General features: G+C 45.4%; 1 protein-coding gene across 1 annotated transcript in view; it reads left to right on the top strand.

Annotated features, from left to right (window-relative positions):
- The first annotated feature begins 353 nt into the window (after positions 1-353).
- Positions 354-21,029, top strand: part of Ngef (neuronal guanine nucleotide exchange factor) — a 60,884-nt gene continuing 40,208 nt past the window's right edge. Inside the window, exon 1 of the mRNA XM_051190731.1 lies at positions 354-465. Coding sequence (XP_051046688.1) covers positions 413-465 — 53 coding nt within the window. The 5' untranslated portion in view covers positions 354-412. The remainder of the gene's footprint in view (positions 466-21,029) is intronic.

Here is a 21,029-nt window from a genome sequence, read left to right as displayed (position 1 = left end):
TCAGGAGGAGTGAGTTCACAATGGATGCTTTGTGAACCTCTAAAACATCAGCCAGGCTTGCCTGTGAGCTTGCTATTGTGTTTCCAATACCCCCTTCCCCCACCTCTCTGTCTTCCACCCCACTGCCCATGCGTGTATACTCATATATGAAGTTGCTGGTATCATAGCTATAAACTCCATGGCAATGCCATCCACACTACCATAGCAAATATCCCTTTGGGGAGTGGGAGGAGGAGCCTCCTTCCCTCTACCTTCTTCTTGGGGTGACAGTCACTACTGTCATTCATAGATTTGCCTGAAAGGGGAGAGATGCATACTTTCTAACTTGCTTCATCTTCTAAATGCCACAGATTCGACAGAAAATGGGAAATCTGTAAATGAACCCTTGGCCTTGAATCTTCCCCAGGGCAGAATGCCTCCCTGGAGAACACTAGCACAGAGGATCGCAGGAGCCCAGGAAGCCAGGTGAGCCATGCAAGTCTAGAAGGGTCTGGGACTGAAGGGCATGGCAGACATCCACACCACCAAGTCTTCTCAGGGAGTCTTTTTGTCATTTTGTTATTTTGTTTTGATTTGAGACAGGGTCTCATATAGGCCAGGGTCTCAAAAAAAAAATCACTATATAGCCAGAGACAATTCTCTCTCTCTCACACACACACACACACACACACACGAGCACACACTCATGAGCACTCCTGTGTGAGCAATTTTCAGAAGTCAGTTCTCCCCTTCCACTGTGTGCCCAGGAATTAAACTCAGCTGTCTTGCTTGCAAGGCTAGCTCGATTACCTGCTGAACCATGACTTGGACTCCAGATCTTCCTGCTACTATCTCCCTAGTGCTGGGATTACAGGCGAGCACCACACGCATGTAGTGCTGGGGATCAAAGCCAGTGCTCCTGCATAATAGACAATCACTCCACCACCTGAACTACACTCCTGCATAATAGACAGTCATCTACCACCTGAACTACAACTCACAGCTGCTCATTTTAATTTCTCTCACAATGACTTGATTGCCTGTTTTAAATTTACAACTTTCTTTTGTAAAAACAAACTATTCTATCACAAAACAGGAACTTAGATATATTATATATACTGAGGAATGGAAAAGAAATATTATGGTGCCACCACCCTAGAGAAGTTTTAACAAATAGCACCTGTGTTCGGTCTTTTTCCTGTGCATTTTATGTATACGTTCCCTCCATAAAACAGATCTTACTATTCGTCCTATTTGCTGTCTACTCATTTATCACAAATACCTGTGTTTTAAATCATTTTCTACACACATGTGGCCCAGCCAACCATACCATGTGCTGTAGTGTGATGGGATTCCCATTTATTAATTGCACTCTTATTTGTAGGGTATTTGGATATTGTAGCAGTTAGAATTGAATTTAGCTTCTTGTGTTAGTTAGGGTTACTATGGCTTAATAAAAGATCATGACTGAAAGCAATCTAAAAGCAACTTGGGGAGGATAGGGTTTATTTGGCTTACACTTCCAGATTGCTGTTTGTCATCAATGAAAGTCAAGACAAGAACTCAAACAGGGCAGGGACCTGAAGGCAGGAGCTGATGCAGAGGCCATGGAGGGGTGTTGCTACTGGCTTGCTGACATGGCTTGTTCAGCCTGCTTTCTTATAGAACCCAGGACCACCAGCACTACCAACAATGACCTGAACCCTCCCTCATAAATCGATAACTTAAAAAATGTCCTACAGACTTGTCTGCAGCCAGATCTTATAGAGGTATTTTTCTCTTTCCGTTTCATTTTTTTTTCAATTTTATTTTATGTTCATGTATGTCTGCATATATGTCTGTGTGTATGTCTGTGTGAGGGTGCCAGAAGCCCTAGAAATGGAGTTACAGACAGATGTGAGCTGCCATGTGGGTGCTAGGAATTGAACCTGGGTCCTCTAAGGCATCTCTCCAGCCCCGGCGGTATTTTTCTTAATTGAGATCCCCTCCTCTCAAATGCCTTTAGTTTGTGTCAAGTTGACATAAAACTATTTAGCACAGTCCTGGTTCATCACAGTGGGTGTCTAATTGGCTTCTGTGTAAAAGAAGTCTGAACATCTTGCCTGAAGTTCCTTCATGCCTTCAGGGACTGAGGCTCTTTCTAGAGTCTACACTATCATCTGTTAGGATGACTGCCAGGGCTCCAGCCATCACAGCTACGGTTCGGGGGGGGGGGGGGAAGGGAAGGGGTGAATGGTTCCTGTCATCTCTCTGCCTGTCTTTTAAGACGGTCCCTTGAAGGCCATCCCACTGACTAATGGCTAAAAGCACATTGCATGACACCTCCTCAGGTGTCAAGGACATTGGGAAAGGCATCTTTCCACGTCTGGGTCTGTTTCTGTCCCTCTGTTCCCTGGTTTTCACTCTAATACATTGTGGTTTCTCAGTACTGCTCTAACACATGACGGCCCCGATGGCCATGCGGCTGAGGGGTCTTATTGGCTCTCCACTCACTTTCTGGTGCTGCCCGTTCAGGTCATTTGCCCATTGATTATTTATTTTTATGTTTGGAGTTCTTTATATGTCAAATAAAAACCATGGCCAAACCAGGCATGGTGATCATGCCTGTAATCCCAGTAATGAGGACACAGAGGCAGGAGAATCACAGTGTGGATTCAAGGCCACCCTGACCTACATAGCGAGTTCCGAGGCAATCTGCGCTAAGAGTGAAACCTGGCCCAAAAAAATCCAAAATGAAACAAAAGGCTCTTGTCCCAAGATGGACATTGCAAACATTTCTACCCATGTATCATGATTTTTCTGTCTTGGTGAGTGTACATTTTTAATTTCGATGACATTAACTTACCAATAATTCCTCTCTCGTTGCTCATCATTGTATTTGCTATCTAACAAATGTCTAACTTCCGTAGACATTCATACCTCGAGTTCTGCATCTCTGTCTTGCGGTCCATATGGCTATCCAGCTGCTTTAGCACCGTTTCCATAAACTGCCTTTGGCTCCTGTCAATGAATGATATCCATGCCTTGTCATTTATTCATTTTTACTTTTTAATTTTTGTGTTTTGTTTTTTGAGACAGGGGTCTCACTATATAACACATGCTGGTCTTGAATTCACTACATAGTCTAGACTGACCTTAAACTCATGGCACTCCTGCTTCAACACCCTAAGAGCTGGGATTACAAGTATGAACCACTATGACTGGCTTGTTGATGCTTTTAAAAAAGTCACCATGCTGTGTGCACATGGGTGGGTTTGTCTCTAGACTTTTCATTGATCTCTTGACTATACTTATGTCAGTACCAGACTGTCTTGAATTTTGTAGCTTTATGCTTAAAATCTAGTAGTGTGAACCCTCCTACATCATTCTTTTTAAAGACAGGCCTATTTTAGGTTGTGTGTTCCCATATACATTTTAGAATCAGGATGTCAATTTCTACTCTCAAAAATATGTCTGTTAGGATTAGCAGCTGAAATTGTATTATCCCTACAGATAAATTTGGGGATCCTTGACTCCTTAAATTGTTCAGCCCATGAATATATCCCAACTTATTTAGTTATAAATGTATCCCCTCTATTTAGATCTTTTGAAAACTAAGTCAGTGTTGATACATATGTTTAATCCTTGTGTGTTGTTCATATATGCATGTGTATTCTTGAGCATATGTGTGTTCGTGTGTGTGACTGTAAGTGTATGCACTCCGGTGTTCCTGTGGGAGTCAGAGGACAAGCTTGGATGTTGGTCCTTGCCTTCTACCTTGTTTGAGGCAGGATCTCTTGTTCACCACTATGTAAACTGGGCTAGCTGGCATGCTCACTGTCTTGCAGTGATGATTTGCAGTGATGGTTTATGGTGATAGCTTACAATGATGGCTTGCAAGGATTCTCCTGTCTGTCTCCCTCCTCTCAATGGAGGCAATGTATACCATTGTGTCTGCTTTTACATGGGTTCTGGGGATCAGAACTCAAGTCCTCAGATTGAGTGGAAAGTGCTTTACCCACTCTGTCCTCACTTCAGCCTGGTTTTATATGTATTTTAATTAAATTTGTCTCTAGATGTTTCTTTTTATTTTATATACTAGTGTTTTGTATGTCTGTTTTTAACTTATTTATTAATGAACAAATATATCAGCAGTGCATAAAAATACAATTAGCTTCACTATTGGGGAGATGTAACTAACTTTTGTAAGTTTATCTAGTGCTCTGTGATTGTGACAGTTTTGCTTATTTGCTGTATTTGTATGTCACTTTGGATTTTCTATGCACAGACTCTTACCAACTGTGAATACAGTCTCGTTTCTTTTCAACCTTTGGGACTCTTGTTTTCCCTGCCATGCAGCACTGGCAAGGAAGTCCTTGACGGCAGAGTTGAACTGAAGTAGCTACAGTAGACAGACACCCATGTTTCATCCCATGACACAGGTTGCTTCAACTGCAAGGATCAGAAACCGATTCAAACTTGCTCAAGTGATTAATTATAGTAAAGTCCTGGAATCCCAAAGACTCTAAGTCTAAGAAAGAGGCCCGTCTTCACTAGAGCTAAAGCAACAGCCGCGGGAACCAGAAATACTTGTCAGCCTCTCTGGGGCCCTTCCTCCCTGCTTCTTCTGTGAACTGCTCTGTTCTCTAGATTCTTGTTTCAACTTAGCTTCTTCTCTGTTTGCCTATAACCTTAATGGCAGTCATTGTCAACATGACCTTTACCTGCTCTCTGCAGCCAGTTTCTCACTTCTTAGAGAAGAGAAGGCCTGCAAAGGGAAAGACTTTGGTTGACCATTGGGTCAGATATTCACCTCTATGCTGATTAGCTAAAGGAACAGGGGGCAAGGTTAATGGGCCATGCCCACTTCATCTGTGGGATCTATGTTTGCAAGACCCAAAGTGAGCGGCTAGAGAGATGTCTCATCGGTAAAGACATGTTTGGGTGACTCACTGCTGCCTGGAACTACAGCTCCAGGGTATAGTTGATGCTCTATTCTTATATCTGCAGGTACCTACACAAATGATATATATTCACGTAGAGGCAAGGAGAACCAGGCAACCTTCAGTATATATAACATCATCAATTAGGCTCTGGGTCTCACATAGAAGTGATTAATTCTAGAAATGTGCATGAGGTAAAAAAAAGCCACAGATGGAGGTATGAACAGGAGGGTCTTGAGGCTGCAGATTAGAAGGCTGGGGTCTTCAGAATGGTCTCTAGTTTCTGAGAAGCTTGGGTGGTGTTGATATGGGCCATGCATCACGTCTTCACGGTCAGTCCCTATCATCAGGTTCTAGAATTGTCTGCAGCTCACCTGGGCCTGCTTTTCCAGCATTCCTCCAGGGACCATCAAGCAGCAGGAGTTATAATGACACTGGCTGAAGTGGGAGGGGGAAACACAGCCATGGTAAAACACTGCACTTCCCAGAGGGACACTGGAAGGGCGCTTCTATTTGTTGAGCTAATTAGAATCTGTGTTGTGTGACTTTTCCAGGAGAGTGTATTTCTCTTCACCTGAGATACAGAGGGCAAAGGCAGGCCAAAGAAATGATTCTGCCATGTCCAGCATAGTGAGCCAATGAGTTACTGGGGTTTTGTACAGGAACATGGGGGAGGAGTTGCTTGCAAGAACACAAGAGTATCCATCAGACAAGATCACCACAGCATATTCTGTCCCAGCATGGCTGACAATTCATAAAACTGCATCTCTGGAGTCTCTTGTGCAAGCTGCTATACCACCAAAGAGTCTCGCCTTTCCTGCCCACTTCCAGCAAAGGTTTATTGCTTGTGTAACTTAACTAGGTAGAGAGGTTAGCAAGTACTGTGACTACCGTCCACTGATCCATCTCCAACGTGGCCCCTGCCGTGAATTCTCCAGTGCCACCAAAGACTCAGGTGTGGCACTGTGAGTGTGGATTTCTGAAGCTGGGCAAGGACCAGGTTCCATAGTCGAAACTACGTTTCCATGGAAACACACATGGCACAAACAGTCCCTCTGAGGGCAGCCTGTTCATCCGTGCTTGTTTGGGTTGTTGCTACAAGAGAGTCTTACAGTAAGAAAGTTCCTTAAAATAAAATACAACAGAAGTGTAAACAAGCCCCAAGAGACTTAAGAAGTAGTATTAACCAATTGCAATGTAGAAACTCTTTAAAAATTCCTTTTTTTTTTCAGCCAACACACTGTGGACCCAAGTCGGGGTGGGCGGTGGGGGATGGTAGGAAGAGTGTTAGGAATGGGGGTGGGTGGGTTTCTCAAGTGTTAAAAGATGAAATTTTGGATGCAGGTCAGATGTTTCATGAGGTTAAGAAACGATTGTTGGACATTCTCCTGGCATGACCGTTATTTTTCAGACATGTGTAAGTCTTTGCATCTTTCGGAGAGACATTCTGGAATATTTTGGATGTGACAAGATGATGTCCAACATTTGTTCCAAAATAATCCAGGCTGAGGAGGGAGTGAGAGGGAGTGGAGATGAAACATAGGCCCTGAGCTGAGAACTGTTGGGACTTGGGGGAGCATGTTTGAGGAGTTCCTCATCCTTTTATGTCTATTTGAGTGCATTTGAAATTTTCCATAATAAAAAGGTTTATTTTTTAATTAGGTTCAGTTTTGGAAGATTTTTTGAATGTTGCTTATTTGTTTATTGGTCCTGATGAGCTAGAATTCAGAGCCTGATGCATGCTCAGGGAACTGAGCTACATGCTACATCCTAAAGCTTATTTTTACAAAACAAAACCAACTTTAAAAGGAAAAGCAAAAAGCATGATCCCAGATCCCGGATCCTTGAAGCCATATTTTTTTTCCAGGAGCTTGGCAGTGCCATCAGCTCTTACTGTCCACCCTGGTCACCCAGAAGGCATTGACTATATAGATTTGAAGGTAGGCCGGGGTAGGATTTGTTCCTACCTGGGTGGAACTCAAATTAGTCTTGCACATGATTGCTGAACAGTGCACATTCCTAACGGAGGCTGGGACCTAGAATCCTGTCACAGTGTCCCTAGACCCAAGGAATAGTCTAGTGGCTGCCACAGGAATTCAGCATTCTGAGTGCTGATGGTGTCTTAGTTAGGGTGTCTATTACTGTGAAAACACCATGAACAAAAGCCGTATCCTTCCACATCACTTATTCATCATCAAAAGAAGACAGCACAGGAACTCAGACAGGACAGAAACCTGGAGGCAGGAGTTGATGTAGAAGCCACGGAGGACTGCTGCCTACTGGATTGCTCACATGGCTTATTCAGACTGCTTTCTTATGGACCAGGACCACCAGCCTAGGAATGGCACTGCCCACAATGGGCTGGGACCACCACCATAAATCACTAAGAAAATGCCCTACCAGCTAGCCTACACACAGATCTTATGAAGGCATTTTTAAAGTTGAGGTTCCTACCTTTCAGATGCCTTTAGCTTGTGTCAAGTTGACATAAACTATCCAGCACACAGGACTTCTTGGCCTTTGTCTAATAGCCCATGCTTTTACTGCCAACTGAGGTGAACATTTGCTTAGCAAGGGCCATAAAATCAGTCTTCATGCCAGGTGTCCATGTGGATATCAGTTGAGTTCCCCAAATGGACTGTCCCATTGTGTGGCTCTCCAGTGAAGGGACTTGAGCCTCAAGGCCCTCAGCTGTGGAGTCTGAAGGGAGGCTGGGTTTCACCTCTGAACAACTTCCTATTTTTAGACAGTCTGTGACTTACGTTTCACAGCTTATGTTTCTAATTTCATACACTTTTGACAGCTATGTCTTCTGTACAGCATTTCTAATCTTTCCCCCCTCTTCCTGATGTTGAAGAAACATGCTTGTCCTCTTCAGAAGGTCAAGTGCATCTCCCAGGTGTGATCCTGGAGGTGAGCAAGGCTCTCTGCAGTCTCTGCCATAAGCCAGGCATAGTAGGTGGGCAGACAGGGGCAGAGAACATCAATGGCTCTAATGGAGAGAGCTAGAGGACAGCCCAGGGGTTGCTCACTGCTTTGCCATTAGTAATACTTATACGGGCTGGGTAGAAGCTCAGTGGTAGAGTGTTTGTCCAGCAAGTAAAAATACTGCATAAATAGAGCATTTAAGGTGGAAGCCAGCCTGGGCTACATGAGACTCCCTTTAAAAAAGAAAAAGAAAAAAGCAGAAAGATAAGAGCTGAGTCTGAAACCAGTAGGTGCAGGGGACACACACACACACACACACACACACACAGAGAGAGAGAGAGAGAGAGAGAGAGAGAGAGAGAGAGAGAGAACTACAACTGTGCTCAGAGAAGGTCCTAGAAGCCACAGTGACAAGTCTGTCCGTGTAACAGTTAAAAGGATGCCAGGCTGGACAAGGTATCCTGCCCCAAGTGTAAAGTCTCTGAGAAATCGTAGGAAGCAAAAGCTCTCAAACTGAGTGAAATGACTTTCCTCATTGCTGTAACCAAGAAGTACCAGACAAAACAGCTTAAGGAAGGGTTCGTTTTGGCCACAGCTCCAAGGTACAGTCCAGGAGGAAGGCATGGAGGCAAGAGCTTGAGGCAGCTGGCCACACACACTATGTCTGCAGTCAGGTGGTAAAGAGGCATGAATACTTATACTCAACTCATGCCCTGGGTTTTATTTAGTCTAGGACCCCAGCCTAAGGAATGGTTCTTCCCACAGAGGTCGCCCTACCCAATTAGTGAAATCTAAGTAATACTTCATGGACATGACCAGAGGGCTGTATACTAGAAGATTCTAGATTCTGTCAAGACAGCAATCAGTGTTAGCCACCACTCACACACATGAAGGAAACTTCATAAACCCTGATGCAAACACAGAACAAATTTGGAGAAAGGACTACAGCCTTGAGCAGATCTCTCTTAGCAGGCTTGAAGGGTCTGATCTTACTTCTTAAATATTGATATAAACTTAAAGACATTTATATCAATGTTAACAGTTAAGTATCTTTCACTTTAAAGAGGGCCTGTCAACCGTCCTCTGGCTTTATCTAATTTTTTAGCACATTAGTTATGTAGGAACAGCTGGCTCAAATCAAAGCTATTTGAACACCGTCAGGATTCAGTACACTAGCCCCTTGTCAAAGGAAAACTGTTCAAGGCAATTGATCACTTTGCAACGCTTTGCAAGATGGCAGGCTCAGAAAACAGAGTCATCAGCCAGGCACAGCGGTGCATGCCTTTAACACCAGCACTCAGGAAGCAGAGCCAGGTGGATCTCTGTGAGAGTTCAAGAACAGCCTGGTCTACACATTGAGTTCACCCCTGAACAATGTCTTGGCCATCATGTGTTAGAGATTCAGGAAGTGCTATCGAGGCCAAAAGGAGCAACAAATGTGGCCTTCGGCATCCTGGTGGTTCTACAGTTCAGCCTGCACACTGAGCCTGAAGGGGAAATATGAATTCTCCTGCTTTCTTTTTTTCTCTCTGACTCGAGTAATTGTTGCTGTCAGTACTGGACGCCGACACTGCCCATCATGCAATCGTGGAACCTCTAAATTAAGACCTTGACTCTGTGGTGTAGAATAATGGCATGTTCTATTTTGGCTGAGTTTAATGACCATGCCAGGATTCAAGTCTTGCCAGGTTGCAAGGTCACATGTGTGCAGAAAGCTTGCTTTGCCCTGGCCTGGAGAGAGCTAATTGTGTATAAGAAAAGGAAATGACTTGGGGTGCCACTCAAGACAGGCCATCAAATAGCAGAGGACCTCAGGGGGAGCCTGGCAGGATAACTCACACCTCCTCTAAGGGGCTTAAAGAGACAACCTGCTCCTGGGAACATCACTACCTTTGCTTTCATGACTTTTCTGGCAAAAACTAAACAGTCATGAAGGAGCCCACCTCAGCTTGGCCCCCAAGGGCCTCCCAGCCTAGTATTCATACCCAAGAACAACTGACCATATGAGTAGATGGAGCTTAGTCACTGTTCTGATAACAGAAAGACCTGAATATGTCAACCCTGGCCAACACAGCAAGGCAATGTGTGTGCTCCTGTGGTAGTTCAGGGAAGGGCCTGGGTGCTGGCAAGGAAGGCTGAGGTGGCAGAGACTTCCTGCCAGTGGCAGGAAGGAGAGCCTTGCAGACCTAGCCAGCAGCTTGCTCACAAGCTTATGAGAGACAGAAACACTAGCTTCATGGTTCACAGAAGCTAATGGAAAGAATAAATGCAAGTCTTTGGGCTATTTTTACATGGCAACCAATAAGCAATATATTGGTTGTATGTTCTAGAAGTTAGAAATATAGAATACTCCTTATATGCCAATAATGCTGGGTAGAATTCTGGCATTGGGTCTCTCAGAGCCCTGCTTCCTGCTGGCCCTTCTCAATGGGAACCCTGCAGTTGACCTTCCTGGCTCAGTTCCTTCAAAGCAGGTGGGGGATGAACTCTGAGGGGTAGACTGTGCTCTCCTGGGGGCAGCTGAGACCAGGACATCAAGATGGCATACAAGCTGGACTTCTTTGTTACCCCCATACCTGCTTCAGCACCCCCATGGGATTCCGGAAGCTTGCCTTACTGAATCTTTTGTGCCTGGCTCTCCCAGGAACCAGTTTCAAGACACCCATATCGAACTCTGCCTTCTTCAATTTAAAAAGAAAGAAAAGCATTGCAATGTTCTGAAAAAATGTTCTTCCTTTCTCATAATTAGCAAAGATGATTCTTAAACCAAGAAAATAGAAGCAGATAAATTCAAACATGGGATCGATCCAATTATTTTTCAAAAAGAATTTTCCAGGGCACTGACAGGAGTGACCACACAAAGCAAACTCTTTAGAGACCTTTCCAGAAGGGCCTCCCTCAGAATCTGACTCTTGGGTCTACTGTATAGTGGGTCTCTGACACCAGAAGCAGCCACATGTAGGACTTGCAGCCCGGCCTTCTGCTGGGGCTCCACAGAGGATAGGAAATGGCCATTTGGTTAATAATGACTGCATCCCCGAGTAGCTAGCAATATAAATCCCATCAGCTGTTGCCCCTTTCATGTTTCTCTGAAGCATGTGAAGTTAATCACATATTCATGGAAAAAAAGAAAAAGGCTGATGTGACAGACAAGGTCTAGGATTGACCATGGCTGCTGCAGATCATATTGTCTGAGTCTTCGAGACAGGTAGTGATGAAGTGAGTGAGTCCCCTCCTCCAACCCTACCCACTGGACCTGCCATGGCTCAGCGGAGGCCTCTGCAACTCAGCTGTCCTGCCAGCACATAGGCAAGGGCTGGACCACAAGACTGGTGAGGCTCCTTTCTTCCCAACCTTCACCTTCAGGATGAGTGAGAGCCATGAAGGATGGAGGCTTCATAGCCGGTCCCCAGCCTATGCTCAGCACACAGTAGCCCCCATCACCGCCTTTTTCTTTGTTTGTTTGCTTGTTTGTCTGAGACAAGGTCTTGCTGTGCAGACCAGGCTAGACTGGAATTGGCTATGTAGCTCAGGCTGGCCTTGAACTTGTCCTACTCCTGCCTCAGCCTCCCAAGTGCTGGCAGAGCGGCCATGTGCCACCATACCTGGTCTTCTTTGCTATCTTGATTCACATAGCCTTAGATGCTAGTTCCTTTCAAGAAGTAGGTCATGTTTAAAATACATGTAAAATATTCATGGAAACAGCGCTGTGTTTACAAACCCGTTGGGAAAACATAAACATCCAAAACTTGCAAGCAGAAAAAGACATGAAAGGACTATTCACCACTACAAAGCCACTTAAAAACCAACTCACAAGTAAAGGGAAACAAGACATTGATTTCATTGAGAAAACTGGGAAACAAACCTGATACTGGAAGGAACGCCGAGGGACACTGGCGCCTGGGTATAAACTGACTGGACTTTTCCAACATCTGAGCATAGGAAAGCGATAAAAACCTGCACCTGATCTTTAAGAGGCTGTGGAGATGAACTGCTCAGAGGCCAGATGTGGAGGCTCGGCCCTTAGATGCTCCAGTTCGCCCAACCTTCGCCTTGAGCAGCCACTGTGCCCCCAGTCTTGAGAGGCTGAGAACACAGCAGAGAATCAAAGGGACAGAAGGTCGCGCTTTGTGGGCACGGGTACCCAGAGCTCCCAAGTTAGGCTGGGGAACTGGCAAAGCTCTTCACCTCTCACCCTGTACTGTCTACCTTCAGCATCTTACCCCTCTGTCACTGTGCCCATCACCTGACTGGCAGAGGGACCACTCTATCCAAGGTGCCATTTCTCTACATCATACCTCCAAACCCCAACTTTGATTTTTGAGGTGGTGGGATGGAACCCACTGAGTTCCTGCCCTTTCCTTCCCTGACTTCTTGTTTTCATTTTTATTTTTTTATTATATATATATGTATATATATATAGTGTGTGTGTGTGTGTGTGTGTGTGTGTGTGTGAGAGAGAGAGAGAGAGAGAGAGAGGACAACTTGCAGGAGTCAGTTCTCATCTCCCACCATATAGGTCTCAGGGATCGAACTCAAGACATCAGGCTTGGCAGTAAGGCCCTTACTCACTGAGCTCTCTCACTGGCCCATACTGGTCTAATTTTTGTCACAGGGTTTCAACTGTGTGGCTCAGTCTGGCTTCAAACTTGTGATCCCCAAATGCTTGGATTACAGAACTATGCCACTGTAGGAGAAGACAGCCTCCTTGGAGTTGGTACAGGACACACCCAGGGAGGGGGTCTGTGCTAGGGTGAGCTAGGAAATCCTGCTTGGACGTGTTAGCCAAATGATGAATTTTGGTTGTTGGACCTCGGTGTTTGGTCTCAGGGGTGAGTCGGCGGACAATAGGGGGATGGTGCTGAGGGACTAGCTTTAGGAATCTAATCTAAGGGTTTTTAGGAAGGAAGAGGGGGTGAAGGGCAGAACCTGTGGGCGCCACGATTGCCATGCGCGGGCCGTGTTTTCCCTGCTGGAGTCTGCTAGAGCCCAATCACCATGCCAAGTTTCTCCAGAAGTTATAAAGAAACGTTTTTAAAAGGCTAGGCCTGGTGGTACAGACCTGCAATCCCAACCACATCAGGGACTGAGGGGGACATATCACAAATTCAAGGATTGTGTGGGCTACAAGCAAGTTCAAGGTCAGACTGGGTATCTTAGAGAAACCCTGTCTCAAAAAAAAAAAAAAAAAAAGGTCTGGGGCTGTTAGCTTAGCAAAAGACCACTTGCATAGTGTGTGTGAGGCCCTGAATTTAACCCCCAGTACAGGAAGGAAGAAGGGAAGGGAGGGAGGGAGGGAAGGAGGGAAGGAGGGAAGGAGGGAGGGAAGTATTAAACATGGTACATTAACCCCCATGTGTTTTCAGTCAGACTCAAAAGATGGCAGCCCCTTGCATATTTGGGTTCCATCTTTCTCCATTCTTTGTTTTCTGGGTTGTGTGAAAGTGGACAGCACTCTAAAGTCTTCACCCCCAAACATCCGGCATGCAGCTCCTAAGAACAAGGAGATTCTGTACTCAGGTGGTACTCCACCACACACACTCCAGAACAACGCAATGACTGGCCCTGCACAAATGCTCCCATGGCCCCAGGTTTGCACAGCTGGGATTGGGAGCCAAGATGTAAACAAGACACTGCATGACTGTCTGTCTGTCTGTCTGTCCGTGTGTGTGCGCGCGTGCGTGCGTGCGTGCGTGTGTGTGTGTGTGTGTGTGTGTGTGTGTGTGTGTCCTTCTCCCTGGCCCTTGCCTGCTCTACCTCCCTCCCTCATTCCCTCCCTCCCTCCCTTTCTGAGTGAATATTCAAAATACCTGAAACATAAAAGTCACACTCAGGAAACTCTTAGTCTCCATCCCTGCTCTGAAAGTTGTCTTTTTTTTTTTTTTTTTTTTTTTAAGTTTTACCTTTTGGGGGAGTTGGTGTAAGTATACATGTCAAAAAGGTGTTTCTTAACATTTGTTTACGTGTGTGCGTGCATATGGCCACAGTGTGCAGGTGGAGGTCAGAGGGACAACTTGTAAGATTCAGTGCTCTCTTCCTACCTTGTGGGTCCTGGGGATTGAACTCAGGTCCTTGGGCTTGTCAGCAAGTGCTTTTACACCCAGCCTTCTTGCCAGTTACTACCTTCTGTCTCGGTTCTGTTGCAACAGCAGCTGTGCTTCTTGCGCTCAACCCTGGAAAACCCTTGTTTGGCCCCCTCCCTAGTGCTTGTTCTACAGCTGCATCTCACTAGCTGTGTAAGCTACTGCAATGTGCCCAGCCAGTTTTCTTTAAGTTGTTTCCTACACAGAGCTCTGAGAAAACGATGCCACGGCGCACCAACTGTTGTGTGTCTTGCTGCATAGTCTGGAGAGCATTCTAGACCAGAATTGCTGGGATAAAAGTATGCCTGCTCCTAGAAGGTTTTGCTTGATTCCCCTGCATAGGGGCTGGAATGATCTTGTCTTCCCAACAGAAGCGTATCAGTGCATACACCTTTGACTTTTGCTGTTTATAATCACAATAGGTTTTAATGAAGAAAATTCAGGCACTTTTAAGAGGCTGGAGTGATGATGGCCACCCACAAGGAGCATGGGGTGTAGCTGGATCCAGGGTTTGGCTGGAGAAGGGACAGGCATGCTCCAAGGTGCTCTTCAAGGAAAGGGAATTTTCCATTCTATGCTGTCATTTTTCTGACTCACAGCCATGGAGCAGACTTGCCCCTCTCCTGGGAAGAGTCCATCACTTCTTAGAGGACACATAGCTACCGACAGCTGAGGCCTCTTTCTCAGGAACACATGTCATCTCCATTTGGAAGCCTGTGCTTCTCCCAAGTGAAGGACCCTCCTCTGAGACCCCCCCCCCAAAAAAAAGGAAGGAAAAAGGAGCCCTCTATGGGCCATCTTTTTAAGCTGAGCTAAGCAGAGAGAGGGGCCGGGAGAGTCCACTGACTGTGACAAATCGAAGCCACTCCAAGGGCTGAACAGCAAAAACTTAACATGCTGCATGGAAAAAATGAGACATGGCTCTAAAAGCACAAAAGCAGCAGCCACTGGTCAGTCCCAGGAAGGAACGGACAGGCAGGAGGGAGGGAAACTCTGGAGCGGAGTCACAGCTCTTGTTAGCAAACAGATTTGTCCCGAAAAATAATAGTGTGTTAGCTAAGGGGACTCCTCTTACGGGAGCTGGAAGGAGAGGTTTGTATGGATAGACAACAAGAAAAGGGGCTTGTAAGGTGGCCTTTGTGGTTGTGTTTTTCTGAAGGCGGCTGGGAGGGTCGTGTCCCCCCCCCCACCCCCATTTGTTTCATTCAGCAGGAATTCGAGGAACCTCAGGATAGGCCGGACACCCTGCTTAGCAGCCCAGGAAGGAAATAGAAACAGTCAGGCCATCCCTCCTCTCTAACAGTGCAGTAGGCCAACAAATAAACTTTCAAATCAGGGGAGATCAGAGACAGGAGCTTCCTAAGGGGAGGCGTCTGCCCAGTGTGTGGGGTGGAGCAGATCCAGGGTACTGGAGGATCCCCCCTCCACAGCTCTGTCTGAAATGGAAGCAGCATTCGGATCATACTCCTACACTGAAATTTTTGGAAAGGATAGGGCAATTTCTGGAAAAGGGACTTTTTTTTTTTTTTAAACCGGACAGATCGAAGTATCTGGTAAGCACCTTAATGCTAAGCATGCCAGGAAATGGCACTGTAAATTTTGGCTTCAGGGTTCTCTGGAAACTGAAGGTGTTTTTCAGAAATTGATGGATGTGACAGATTTGAGATATTTTTCTCAGGTAAATTGAGAGGCTGCGGAAGGAGCCCCACCCCTTCGCGGTTCATCATGATCTCCCATAGTTACAGAGCACTTTCAACTCGGGCTCTAAATTTATGCACATCAAAAGATTGATGTTGTTTTTAAAGTAACTTTCCCCCTTATTATGTAAGTGACACATTTATTGTAGAAAAAAATTAAACACATGAGTACAAAGAAGAAAGTTTCCTCAGAACCCAGCCAGCCAGCTGCAAGTACAGTGCAATGCTTTTGGGATTGTTCTTGAAGGCCCCCGTCCCCCAGTTATTTCTTTATTATCACAGTGAGTGTGCGTGTCGCGTGCAGGGGCGGGGCCACATGCCACAGCACTAGTGTGGAGGGGTCCTCTCCTTTCACCATTCAAACTCAGTCTTTACGCTCCTGCAGGAAGAGCCCTTATCCACTGAGATATCTCATTAGCCCCTCCATCTGTCCTTTAACTAAAGAGGACATATGCACACCTGAGATCCCATGCTTAAATTGGATGTAGTGGTTTGTCTTTATAATCCAGCACTTGGGGGGGGTTGGAGCAGAGGAACCCCAAGTTCAAGTCCAGCCTGGACTACATAGTGACTATCAGGCTAGCATGAGCAACAGAGTATGAGCCTGTTTCTGAAAACAAAAGATAAACCAAGCCTTTAACATTTGCCTTTAAACTATAGAATTATATAGGCATCTATATAATTCATTAAACTATATAGGCATATTTTCAGATTCATAAATATTGTTCTAAAATCATTCTAACTGTACAGTAGTCCATGGGAGAGATGTGTCACTATTTACACAGTCAACTGGGGCAGAGGACAGTTGGTAAAGCGCTTGCCACACAAGCATGAGGACCTGAGTTTAGACCACTGCACCAATGGGCACAGACAAAAGGACCCCTGGCCCTCGCTGCCCTCCAGTGCAGCCTAATAAGCAAGTTCCAGATTCAGTGAGACTGTCTGGAAAAAAAAATAAAGTGGACAGACAGCAATTCAGGAAGACACCTGCCACCCTCTTCTAGCTTCCATACACACACGGGTGAGCACATGCACGCACATGCACACACCCGTGCACACACCATCTTCAGGAACTAGATATTTACATGGCTCTAAGTGCTACCGCTATAAATAGCGCATCCTTGCAACCATTTCTTTTTGCACAGGCATAATAGTTCGTTGGATATATTCCTAGAAGTCGATTGTCTTCCCCGTAGAGCAGGAACAATCACAGATTTGCAGCACAGAGTTACAAGGCTACCCTCAGGAAAGTTAGACCAGTTCACACTCCCACCCTCTCAGGGACACTCCGGGAGCTTCCTTGCCTGCCTTGGCAACCAAAGGCTCTCCATTTAAAAACCCTTTGTTGTGTTTGTGAGTTTTTGTTTTTGTTTTGTTTTTGATGTCACATCTTTTTTTTTCTTTCAAACATCTGCTTACAAAGCTTTGAATTCCAGGAAAGAAAACCATTTTCTAAGCTCAATGAGGGACAGGAAAGGACCTGGCACTTAGCATTTTGATGGCACACCTCCATATGTCTCCAACATGGCTCATCTCCTGCAAAATAATATTAAACTTTCTAAAGCCCCCTAAAGCCTTTAGCAGTCACTGCTTGTAAATCCAGGCCGACAGGATGTAAGAGCAAGATGATTGTTTCAAAATCAAACTAAACGTTACCCCACAGCTTACAACTATGGCCTGTTATCTACAATTCAGTTATTAGTAACCTTCAAGAAGGGATTTCTAATGATCAATTTTCTTTACTACATGCCACCCTTTCATGTTTAGTTTATGAATCCTCAGGTTTTTTTTTTCTTTCACATTTTATACCTTAGTGTGTAGCTCAGTATGTAGAGTGCTTGCTTATTGTGTGTGATGGCCTGGGTTTAAATCACAGCACCAAGTAAAACTCAGGTCTCAACATTTGGAGTGTGGAAGCAGGAGGATCAAGAATTCAAGGTCATTCTCGGCTACAAAGCAAGCTGGAGGCCCAAAAACCCATGTGCCAGGTTTTTTCTTTTGGGCCACCAACCAGCTCCCAAATCATGACACAGAGACTTATTATTAGTTCAGTCTTAGCTTAGGCACGTTTCTGGCTAGCTCTTTTAAGTTAACCTGTTTCTCTTTATCTACCTTTTGTCTCAGGGCTCACTACCTTCCTTATGTCTGCGTGTCTGACATTCACTGCTTCTCACGTCTGCCTGGCAGGTTTCTGGCTTCTGGACCCAGGTGAGCCCCTCATTCTCCCCTCTCTTCTCCTGCTCCTTTTCTCTTCTGAAGCTTAGATTTCTCCTTCTGTTCAGCCTCTCTGCCTGGCAGCCCCTCCTATCCTTTCTCTGCCTTGCTATTGGACATTCAGCTCTTTAATCAGGTGCCATAGGCAGGCAAGGAGAAACAGATGCAGCACAGCTTTACACAATTAAACACATCTTCACATCGTTAAACGAAAGCAGCATAAACAAAAGTAACACACCTTTACACAGTTAAAGTAATAGTCTGCAGCACAAGGGTAACACATCTTTGCCTAGTTAAGACAATAGTCTGCAATAGACCCAAGCAAATTTCCCCGCACTGTGCGAACACTTCTGGTAACACCATCTCCATCTCAATGGACTACGTGTTCTCTGTGTCACTTTCTGGTGTGCTCTGGAAACTAGCTTGCAAAGTGCTTTCAGCAATATGGGTCCGAACTGGATGAGTGTATACGGATCACAGGGCAGTTTCAAATGAATCACTCTAAGTGGAGGGGGTGGTTACTCTAATTAAGACTCCACAGGCCCTGTGGTGGTAACCACAGTCTAAATTATATGCATCTAGACAACTGCTTCATTTCAGCCTCAGTGTGTCTTGGGAGTTACGGTGTCCACTCTTTTCTCACCCCCTGCTTCCGGATTCTTCTTTTGGTCAAAAGCCTGTGATATTGCCCACAAGTCAAATCCCCATATGCTATATATTATACATGCCTTGGTTAGGAATATTCTGGAAAAACCCATCTCTCGGCTCTTCCCTGTTTCCCATCATTTCAGGAAAATATGCAGATAGTCTTGCATCCCAGTTAGGATTTGGTGGGGAGGAAGCATCTTTGGTGACACCTCATACCTGAAGATATGGGCACCAAGCAGTCCAGGCTTCTGAAGATACTGGGGACACATGGATAATTAAAATGCCTCAGAAATTCCAACACTTGGTCAGCCAAGTGATATCCTCCATGCTGCCCCTCATATTTGGAAGTACAGTGAAATTCCTGGTTACCTCTTACTGATTCAGACAATGCACTCTCCATGGCAACATGAAAGATGTCATGCCTGTTTCCCATGATCACTGAAACCCACCCAGAGGTCACTGAAAACCACCCCGAGCTCAGAAGATCTTCCTATGCCAGACAAGGGTTTGTCTGCCTCTCCTCACTCCTTCAGCCTTCCCCCTATTTAGCCAAAAGCACAACCTCCCACTGTAACCACCACGTTGAGAGAGGTTAAAACCAAAACAAGTACCTTTCAGAGGGACCATGTCCAGGTGTAATGGGTTTGAGGGCTCCCCATGACAAATCACAGCTGCCTCCTTTCAGCTGGGGACTCTTATCCCAGGAGCTGCTAACTTTGTCTCAGAAAAGTCAACTGAAGGAGCTTTGGACAAAGATACCCAAGATGCAATGCACGTACCACTGGCTCTGCACTACAGAAGAGGAAAATCTAAAGCCAGGCTTTACAGCAGGCACCTAATTGTGTTTCTTGTATTTACTGACAGTCTCCCTCAGTGGTCCCAAGATGTGCAGGAGACTGGGGTTGCAGAGATAAGTGGCATAGTCATAAATCACAAGAGTCCTCAAGAAGTTCAGGGGTGCCAGAAGGCACTAACAGAGGTAAGGGCCCAGCTATAGGAGCGGTCAAACATTACCCCACTGCCCTTAGCCATGCTAGGCATTGATATCAGCACACAATGAATTGCCAGTAAGGCATTAGGGTAACAGGCCTGTGATGAGCCAGCTGGAGGAAAGTCACCTGGAGAGTGTCTTCGGGACAGAAGGAAGAAGAGGGAAGAGCAGCAGAGGTGGCTGGGAGGAGAAGTAGCTGCCAGGCTTTAATGCAAATTCAGGGGCAAGCCACAAATCTAGCGGGGGGCCTTTGAGTTCACACTCAGCTTGGATAATTTGCTGGAAGCACTCATGGATGCCACAGATGGCTATTAAATTCGCATTGTGGTGGCTCCATGAAAGGACATGCAAATCAGCAGAGGGGTGAGATGAGCAGGATGGAACAAAGGGACTTCCACACACAGATAGCCACCATGGTCTTCTCTTCTGTGGAGCCCGGGACAGTGCTAACTTTCTTGGGCAAAGGATGACAAAGTGTGTACGAAAGGAAGGAAGAAAGGAAGGAAGGAGGATGGGAGGATAGGAAGGAAGGAAGGAGGGAGGGAAGGGAGAAAGAAGAAAGGAAGGAAGGAGGGAGGGAGGGAAGAAGGAAGGAAGGAAGGAAGGAGGAAGGAAGGAAGGAAGGAAAGAAGGAAGAGAGAGGCCAAGCAGAGGACCTCACCTGAGCCTCAGCGTTCAGTTTTTGAGTAGGGAGGGGACATGGGGACTTGATAGCTACTGAGAAAGCTGATCTTGGTTTTCAGCTCAGAAGTTTGAACCCATACCTTGTGCCCCAATGCCCTGTCTTTATCTGAAGTGACCCAAAGCCTTGAGTAAACAAACATACTCTTTAACCATGCTCTCCAACAGCTCAGAATTCACTTCTCAGAAGAGTCAGACAAAGACCAGACCTCTCTTGAGATGTGTTGAATTCTATACACAGAACCTGGCTGGTTTTGTTTAGACCATTCTATGAAACACGACAATCTCAAATGTACATATTATCCCATGAAGCAACAGAAATAAACAATTGTGTTAATAGATGCAGGATACAGGCGAATGCTCTTGGGAGTTTTGAGAAGTTTGCAATGTATATTGAAGGATACCTTAGGGTTCTATTGCTGTGAAGAGACACCTTGACCATAGCAACTCTTATAAGGAAAACATTTAATTAAGGGGCAGCTATCAGTTCCAGAGGTTTAGTCCATTATCATTATGGCAGAGAGCATGCAGGCAGACATGGTAGCTAAGAGTCCTACATCTTATAGGAAACAGGAAGTTGACTGAGACACTGGGCTGTGTCCTGAGCATAGGAAACCTCAAATCCCTCCCCCTCAGTGACACCCTTCCTCCAACAAAGCCACACCTTCTAATAATGCCATTCCCTATGAGATTATGTGAGCCAATTACATTCAAACTACCACAGAGGAATACTTTTATATTTAAAAATATATCTTTATCTTTTACATAAAACACACACACTCATAAGGCATTTTTTTCTATGAGATAGGATAAGCCTGACAGCATACAATATGACACTGAAAATAGATTGGGTTTATAGAAAGTTGTGTCTTCTTGACCTGGTGTG

The sequence above is a fragment of the Phodopus roborovskii genome, unplaced genomic scaffold (genome assembly GCF_943737965.1).
Source record: "Phodopus roborovskii unplaced genomic scaffold, PHOROB, whole genome shotgun sequence".
NCBI classification, from domain to species: domain Eukaryota; kingdom Metazoa; phylum Chordata; class Mammalia; order Rodentia; family Cricetidae; genus Phodopus; species Phodopus roborovskii.
The sequence above is the reverse complement of the archived record's forward strand: the minus strand, read 5'-3'. Positions and strand labels throughout refer to the sequence as shown.